We start from the raw sequence: 9,170 nt of genomic DNA on the forward strand, positions 1-9,170 counted from the left end.
TCTTCGGCAGCAAATGGGAAATGTAACATGTGAAAGCCTGAAGTGAAACTCTACACTAATACAACACAATCCGGATCCGGAATCCAGAGCCGCAGTTTCCCGCCCGCCGCCGGAGCCCAGTTTGAATTGACGGACGTCCTCGGGAGCCAATCAGAGCTCGCCGAGCGCCAAAGCCGTGTTTATTCCACTTAGCTGACCAATCAGAGGCGTCCTCGACGGCCGCGTGCGTCATCAGAGTAGAATGTGAATGTGGGCTGTCTGTTAGCGGACCCACTCTGCTCCCATCCCCCCCATCCTGAGCGAGCAATGGCGGCCGGTTTTTTGCCGCTTTGTCCTTCTCATGCTCAGCTTGTTAAAGCCATGAGTACAAAACTCGGTAAGGAAAACGATACGTGTTTGCCCTCGTGTTTCATAAGAATGCGTGTCAGTTCATGAGCACATTAAGATTCTTTCTCGCACTTTTCATCGCATGTCTGTTATGTCGCACTGCTTTTTTTTCCTCCCTCCTCCTCGACGGGGCTTTTCTGTAACAATGGAGATGAGGAAATGAGGCCACCAGCACTGTCACCGCACCAGCTCACGAGACACTCTGAAAAGTCAGGCTTTAACGTGGATTTTGTTCGACGATGATTGTGTGTTTGTTCGTGCGTCGACCTTGGCGCACGAATTTATGGGTTGTTACATAAAAAAAACTGAAGAGTGTCAAGTGCGCAGATACAGATGAGGGTTTCAAACATGGGCGGCGGGAGGGGGCGGGCCCTACACGGCAGCGACGAAGAGCTGTGATCAAACATGGCGGCGGTGTTTCATACTTTAAACCTTTTATTTCACTCATTGTTCACAAACAGAGCGAAGAAACACTTTTAACCGAATAACAGAGCTGAACTCTACCAAAAAAGTCGACCGTAGCGCTCCATCAAAGCCTGTATTCCCTCGTCGCGTCGGTGGGCGGGAATCTCGCTCCATCCTCGCCGCTTGACTCGACCAGACGAACATCAATCAATCAAAATGTGACACTACGTCAACTGTAGCGCTGCCCATTCCACATATTTGGTGCGTAACTTCGGTTTAAAGCGATTTCTGCGGGTTGAATCAGCCGGCAGGTGACACACCGAGTCGGGATTTGGTCGACTTTAATCGGTCGGGGTATTGTTTTAGCGGAGAAAAGACAGTAGCAGCGGAGGATGGAAGGGGGCGTTGCTTGTGGTTTTAGAAATTCTATCCATTGTTCCACTCCAACGCGCGAGGAGAACACCTCTGTGGCGCTTCTAGCCAATCAGCGAGCGCCCAGCTCGTCTTAGCTCCGCCCATGAGACTATATTAAAGGCTCGGCCGTGAGCAGCGCTGGCCACTGGCACAATATAATACCGATTGATTCACCAACAAGGAGAGGGATTTACTTTATTCAACCTTTCATTTTCAGCCGTCCTTTATTTTATTGAACTAAAACAATGGCAGACACACAAGTCGACTCTGGATCGGATATCTCTGCAAAGGTAAGCCCCGCACACCTTTCCATCTCTCCCTGAGCCTCTCGGATGGAGCTCCGGGCTGTAACCTAGATTTTTAAAAACCCTGTCCGTCGTCGCTTCGCGCTCATTCGGACCAAGCGGAGCGATAAAGGCTTTCCCTCCTCTCTCTCTCCTTTCTTTCCTCTCGTCCTCGCATCTCTGGAGGAGAAGCTGGGAATTCAAAGGGAAGGTTTTCGGCGGCGCATCATGGAAACAGGCTGCGCGTAATGCCCGTGTCTCATTGTCCGAGGAGTAACAGTCTGCGCGGGTTCTTTGTTTATACAAGCGGCGAAACACGCACTCTCCACGGCTCTCTGCGCTCACCTGCCGCTCACATTTCTGCCTCACGTCTTTAGAATAAGAAGCCACTGCCGGAGTGGAGCGCTTATACGCCGGATGGTTGTATTAATAGAGCGATAAGGAGGTGCTGAGGCTGGACTAAATGGGATTTTCTTTGGAGCTGAAGTTGCTCCGTTTGAATGGAGGGCACGGAGAGGCAGGCAGTGCGTAATTCTCCCAGATGTCAACTTTGAGCGCCTCGTGCCCCTTCACATTGTTGTGTATTTGTTCTGTTTTTACGCATCAGCGTTAGGGCCTGCGTGTCTGCAACCGAGCGATCCAGTTTGTTTACCGATCCTGGGCTGTGTTTATTCAGCCTCCGTTCACCGGGGAGTGTGACACAAGCCTGCCGCTTCTTCTTCCTCTTCTCCTTCTCCTCATTCTTCTTCGTCTTGTTCGGTATTTTTGGTTTTCGGGGCGCGTTTATGTCTCAAGGGAAAACTTTTTTTTCCATTTTGTGTGTAATGCAGCCCACTTGTGTCCTGTGTGGAGGTGTGATGTGATGCTGCTTTGTGATCTGTAAATGTTAATTTCAGCGCAGTTAGTTGGACTTTGGAGCAGATTGGGTAAAACTTTAATAGCCCTCCCGCGGGGGGAGTCGAAACGGATCCAGCCTTTAGATAATAAGAGCAGCAGCGAGCACGGAGCTGAATAATTCAGTAACAAATGAACATATGGAGGAGGCGGAGAGGGAAAAGTTGGGGCCTGGTATTAGTGCTGATAATCCGGGGTGCCTGCTCAGACACTATTTATAGTTTGGAGCATTTTTACGCACAAGCGCCTTTTTACGCACAGTGGAGGAGTGCGCGGCAGCCTCAAGCAACCTCATTTATCTGCTGCCAGAGGAGCCTCCGATGCTCCTAAACAGCTTAATGGCTTTTAACCAATAAGATTATGTAAAGCAATTAATCAATATGGGTGAATGTGTTGGGTGTGCGTGCAGCGGAGATAACGAGCTGAAGACGGAAAAGCGACGAAACCGAGCGCTATTAATAAAGTCGGCGGGCGGTTTTCCGGTGTAACGAGGGCGCCGAGAGCTCCTGAAGGTGCGCGTGAAGGTGTGAGTGAGCCTTTTTGCTTTTTCTGCCATCTTTTCTCGCCTGCCATGTGTCGTCTATTGTCCTTTACAGCCTCCCGTTACAACGAGCGGCCAGCAGCAGCAGCGTGCATCGCGCTCGCCGCCGCCTCCCCCTTCCCCTCCTCCTCCTCCTGCTGCTCCATCACCCCCTCCTCCCCCCTCCCCTCACTCTCCCCCCCTCCTCCCTACCTCCTCCTCCCGCCCTCCCTCTTACTTCTGCTGTGTTATTTTAAATGGCGCGGTGCATCCTGGGTATTGCAGTGCCTCTCCCGGGCGTGTCTTGTGACATATGGCGATGACGGCAGCCGGCGGAAGACTACAATACCCAGAGTGCCCCTGGGGCCACATCAAAGTATCAGATTACACCACATTAGAGGGGATGGAGTGGGAGGATCTGCAGAGAGGAGTTTAAATAGGAAGGCTACGTTCTCCCAGCATGCACTGGGGCTCAATAATCAGGCCATCAGGTAGCAGCAGCAGCAGGTTGTAGGGTGTTGGGGATGGGGGCTTGTTAAAACTGCTAAATAGATGCAAAAATCAAACATTTTATGGGACCAGTCACTTGATGATTCTCTTTTATTATGAGAAAATTAAAGCGGGTGCAACAAACACCCCAACTGCCCGTTATATTTGATTAGTTCTATTGTAGTGCACATGTGTAAGAGGAAATCCAACAAGAAAAATAAAGCATGCATGAGAACTTGGAGGTCAGTGTCCATAGTTGTCAGGGGAAATGGGTCAGATCTTTAGTTGCAGCAATGCCAAACATTTCTAACTGATTCTGCACATCTTCCCTTGTGCATTTGTCTTGTTCTAACCAACTCTGATGCATCTTGGTGTGATTGTTTGAACACTTACCAGTGTCTTAAATGCACCTGTCATAGATCAGCTGCATGCTTCCATGCATATTAACCCTGTCTTTGTTTTTGTCTTGCAGGATCTCAAAGAGAAGAAGCTGGCGGAGGAGAAGGAGAACGGCAAAGATGCTGCCACCAACGGGAAGGTAACCACCCCAGCCTGCTGCTCCTTACATGGCTTTAGTTTCCCTCTTTTTCTCCACAGAGAATCTAAAAGCGAATGTTTATTTTCCAGGAGAATGAGGAGAACGGTGAGCCCGACGTAGACGACGAAGAGGACGAGGAGGTTGACGAAGAAGACGAAGAAGATGACGGAGAAGGTAAGGTTGGATTCTCGTGATGTTTTTGGTGCTGTTAAAAAGTGCAGGCGTCTTATTGTCTTGTCTTCGCCCTGCAGGTGATGAGGAAGACGAGGAGGATGATGAGGACGACGTGGAAGGCGGCACAAAACGGGCAGCTGAGGATGACGACGACGACGATGAGGTAAGGCGTTGAAATCCCTCTGAGATGATCGATCAATCAGTCGTTGCCTTCCTCGCTGACTGGGTTTCTCCTCTCCTCCAGGACGACGTCGAAACCAAGAAGCAGAAAACCGACGACGATGATTGATGCGTTTTTCCCCCCGCGCCATCCTGCTGAACCACTTCCTGATTCTTCACCTCTGACTGTTTTTATATGTCACAGGTGGAGGGGCTGGAGGACTGACTTAAAAAGGAAAAAAAATAATAATAAAAAAAAATCCAACATGGTCATTAGCAAGTAGAGTTCAACAAAACATCGACCACCACATCCACAAACACAAACACTCGAGAGATCTCCCCTCAAGACAAATTTTCTAGAGGAAACACGCCAACACATCGACGCAGAAATCCGGCTTCTCTTCAGCAACAACACGAAAGGAGAATTTGTTTGTATTTTTATTTACATTTTATATTTTTGTACATATTGTTAGGAGGAGGGGGGGTCAGCTTCTCTCTCAGCAGCGATCTTGTCAGACCAAATCGGTGCTTCGTTAACGGAAGATTTTACTTGGTTGACCATGTTACGATATCTCAACAGATACTAGAATAAAAAACCTGTAAAAACAGTTAAAAAACAGACATGAAAGACAAAAACCTCTTAAGCCGTTGAACTCAGAGCATTCCAGTAAATTTAATGTATGTACTTTAGCTGTACCATAACTAGTTTGTTTGTATGGGAGGGTAAGGCCAAAGAAAAGAGCCTCTTTTCTTTTTCCTTTTTTCTTTGTTTTTGTCAGCGACTTTTTGTTTTATGACGGCCTGTTTTGATGTATGTGCGAAGTTTGTTGTTTGACAATAAACCGGACTTTTATTTTGTGAGTTGTACCTTGTATCTCTGCTCCTTTCTTTCCTCTCAGGGCCGTGGTAACTGCGGGTAAAAGGAAACAGACCGCGGGTAAAGGTTTGCATGTAAACACTTTAAAGGATGCTTTAACACTTCAGAAAACCTCAGCATTTCTAATGAATGCATTTCAATGATGTGTGAATTAACATTTCATCAGGCTGCAGAGGGAACTATGATCACTTGTCTACACCTGCATGAGCCAAACTAACTCCTAATGTAATAATGGAAATACATGTAGTATTATAAAGATGCTAAAATTAACTCTGCATCTTCAGTCTCAAAACTAAGTCAAAAGATGTTTAAATAGTTTGTGCAGCTGATTCTATTTACTCAGTGAGGAAAATGAAGGTTTGCACACATAATTGGGAAGTACCTTTTCATTAAAATATTCTGGGAACTTTCTAAGAATGTGTAAAAAACAAATTTGTAATGCCACTGCAGCCAATTTTTCCCCTCCAGCACCATAATTATTTGGGTAGAAATAAACACATCATGGGAAAGGGTTTGCACATAAATATGCACCATCTAAGCTTTCATACTTCAGAAAACCTCGGAGGACTTTGACTTTACATATCCACTGAACTCAAAGAGTAATGTTGCATCACACCAGGCTGCAGAGGGAATTTTGATCATTTTTCCAAACCTATTTTATCCACAATTACTGCCTCACATTATACAGAAACTGAGCAAAAATAAAAATGAGCATGTTTATTATCATTGAGGCTAAAATCCACTGTGTTTAGACTTCGCTCAGAATCCCAACATAAGTCAGAAGATGATCAAAATAGTAAGTGTGCTGCTAATTTATTTAACCAGAGAGGCAAATGAAGGTTAGCACACATAACTGGGAAGTACCTTTTCATAAAAGACTGTAGAAACCCAGGAATTTCACTGTCTAAATAAATGTGTCCAGTACAAATCTATAATGTCACTGAAACAGACTCCAGGGTGCTCTATGAATCATTTTATCCTCCCCTCAGGACTGAAGATACTCCAGTTAGAAATAAACTGATTATCAGGACATTTGCACCATCTGCACCTATCCTGATGCTTTAACACTTTAACAGTGGTTTCCAAGCTTTCCTCCTTAGGCCCCCATAAACATAGCTAAAGAACAAAGCTAAGACCCAGGGTTATTATAGTCAACTAAAACTAACTAAATAATTAAACTAAGATTCAAAAATCATTATATTTAACTGAAACTAAATCAAAACTAAGCTTTACAAAAAAACCTAAAACAAATTAAAACTGTGTAGTGTGCTTACAAAACTAACTAAAATAAAATAAAAGTAGAGACAAAATATCCTTAGTTTTAGTCTTTGACACAACCAGACTGACTGGCACCTACATCCAAGTCTGGGGAGAGTAAAATTGCCTGATCTGATTGGTTAAGACTTTATCATGTTTTTAAAAAAATAATATGAAAAATGAAGAGTATCGTGTTTGAATATGTTTTAAAAATGTAAGACGTTCCCTCAGCCCACACATGTATGAAAAAAATGAATCTAATAAAAACTAAACTAAAATGAAACATTTTTGCATAATAAAACTAAACTAACACAACAGCAGTAAAAACTATTAAAACTAAACTGAAAAAGAAATTGAAAATGAAATAAAAATTAAAACTGTTGAAAAATCAAAAACTATTTAACCTTGCTAAGCCCCCAGGGCCCACCTGGAAAAAGTACACATCAATTTCAAATGTTTTCATTGATGCGACATTACAGGCCTGCATTCATTTTAACTTGGTAAGAAAGATCTATGCGTAAACTTTGTGTTATTACAACAGCATATCAGGACCACTCTATAATTACTACTACTAATAATAATAGTAATAATGTAGCGGCAATTTGTTCTTGTCAATTAATAAACAAACTCTTAACTCAGAATCAAACCCACCACTGTGGCCCGGGATAGTGGATCTTACACAGGATCAAAAATATCAGTGTCCATTCAAAAAATATAACTTTCAGGCGTTTGTTCACAAAGGTTTCTCAGCAGCGATTGGCGTTCTCCAGGTGTGTCTGACTCATGCCCTCCTGGTGAAAAAACGTTCATCTTCCCTGGTGCCCGCCCATCCTATCCTACCTGCCCATAATATAGATGTCACCTTGTGCCAAACTATCAAATATATCAAAACAAAAAGCCAAAATAAATACTTAAATACTCTATATGCTAACATTAGCTGTATCAAAATTAATCCGTAAATTCTCCCCAAACTAATAATAAATAAATGTAAAATTATCAAACTAATGAACTCATGTGAATAACTCCAATAAATGATAATAAATCAAAACTCTCAGGTTTAAAACGTCATAACTTCATGAAACAATCTAGAATCCTCACTTTAACGGTCATAAATAAACTTGAACCAAAACTTTGAATTTTTAAGGTTACAAAGTTAAAAAGCTGAAATTCCATCCACTTTTTAAAAAAATTTGGTTTCTCTCTCTTTTTTACAACACTTTTTTTATCTTAAAAACTCGAGATTTTTGAGTTTCTAAAGTCAGAATTCAAGACTTTATAAACTTGAAACTTTAATGTTTTTTTTTAGGTTGATTTAGGAATTTTGAAACTTGGACATTCTGAGCTTATTTTCTGTAATTATATAATGGTAAAATCTCAAAAATGTTTTAATTTTTCCCAGGAAATGTTCACATTTTGCTCATAAATTGACATATCCTTGTATGTTTTCTTCAAGGGTGGCCCTAATACAACTGCATTCAGGATTAGTTTCGTCATCTAAAACTATGACTAAAAATGTTCGTCCACAGCCTTTTTTCATGACAAAAACTAGAATATGACCAACAAAAATAGACCTGTGATGATAAAAACTAGAATATGACCAACAAAAATAGACCTGTGATGACTAAAACTAGACTAAGACCAACAAAAATAGACCTGTGATGATAAAAACTAGACTAAGACCAACAAAAATAGACCTGTGATGACTAAAACTAGACTAAGACCAACAAAAATAGACCTGTGATGATAAAAACTAGACTAAGACCAACAAAAATAGACCTGTGATGACTAAAACTAGACTAAGACCAACAAAAATAGACCTGTGATGACTAAAACTAGACTAAGACTAACAAAAATAGATCTGTGATGACTAAAACTAGACTGAGACTAACAAAAATAGATCTGTGATGACTAAAACTAGACTGAGACTAACAAAAATAGATCTGTGATGACTAAAACTAGACTGAGACTAACAAAAATAGATCTGTGATGACTAAAACTAGACTGAGACCAACAAAAATAGATCTGTGATGACTAAAACTAGACTGAGACTAACAAAAATAGATCTGTGATGACTAAAACTAGACTAAAACTAACAAAAATAGATCTGTGATGACTAAAACTAGACTAAGACCAACAAAAATAGACCTGTGATGACTAAAACTAGACTAAGACCAACAAAAATAGACCTGTGATGACTAAAACTAGACTAAGACCAACAAAAATAGACCTGTGATGACTAAAACTAGACTAAGACCAACAAAAATAGATCTGTGATGACTAAAACTAGACTGAGACTAACAAAAATAGATCAGTGATGACTAAAACTAGACTGAGACTAACAAAAATAGATCAGTGATGACTAAAACTAGACTGAGACTAACAAAAATAGATCTGTGTTGACTAAAACTAGACTAAGACTAACAAAAATAGATCAGTGATGACTAAAACTAGACTGAGACTAACAAAAATAGATCTGTGATGACTAAAACTAGACTGAGACTAACAAAAATAGATCTGTGATGACTAAAACTAGACTAAGACTAACAAAAATAGATCTGTGATGACTAAAACTAGACTAAGACTAACAAAAATAGATCTGTGATGACTAAAACTAGACTGAGACTAACAAAAATAGATCTGTGATGACTAAAACTAGACTGAGACTAACAAAAATAGATCTGTGATGAATAAAACTAGACTAAAATGTAATGTAGTTTTCGTACTAACTAAAAGTAAAGACTAAAATGTGAGGACTTTTTATGGACTAAAACT

General features: G+C 41.5%; 1 protein-coding gene across 1 annotated transcript; it reads left to right on the top strand.

The window, feature by feature from the left end:
* Nucleotides 1-1,329: 1,329 nt before the first annotated feature.
* On the top strand, nt 1,330-5,131 carry ptmab (prothymosin alpha b). The gene is made up of 5 exons (XM_041804260.1): nt 1,330-1,496; nt 3,866-3,931; nt 4,021-4,105; nt 4,183-4,268; nt 4,350-5,131. The coding sequence occupies exons 1-5, from the start codon at nt 1,452-1,454 to the stop codon at nt 4,392-4,394; spliced, it is 327 nt and encodes a 108-aa protein (XP_041660194.1). The 5' UTR covers nt 1,330-1,451; the 3' UTR covers nt 4,395-5,131.
* The last annotated feature ends 4,039 nt before the right edge of the window (nt 5,132-9,170 follow it).

Source organism: Cheilinus undulatus, linkage group 13 (assembly GCF_018320785.1).
Source record: "Cheilinus undulatus linkage group 13, ASM1832078v1, whole genome shotgun sequence".
Classification (NCBI taxonomy): Eukaryota; Metazoa; Chordata; class Actinopteri; order Labriformes; family Labridae; genus Cheilinus; species Cheilinus undulatus.

Coding starts and splice junctions, on each gene's coding strand:
- ptmab (XM_041804260.1), top strand. CDS start 1,452: ATGGCAGACACACAAGTCGACTCTGGATCGGATATCTCTGCAAAG. Junction 4,106..4,182: donor CGAAGAAGATGACGGAGAAG/GTAAGGTTGGAT, acceptor TTCGCCCTGCAG/GTGATGAGGAAGACGAGGAG. Junction 4,269..4,349: donor ATGACGACGACGACGATGAG/GTAAGGCGTTGA, acceptor CCTCTCCTCCAG/GACGACGTCGAAACCAAGAA.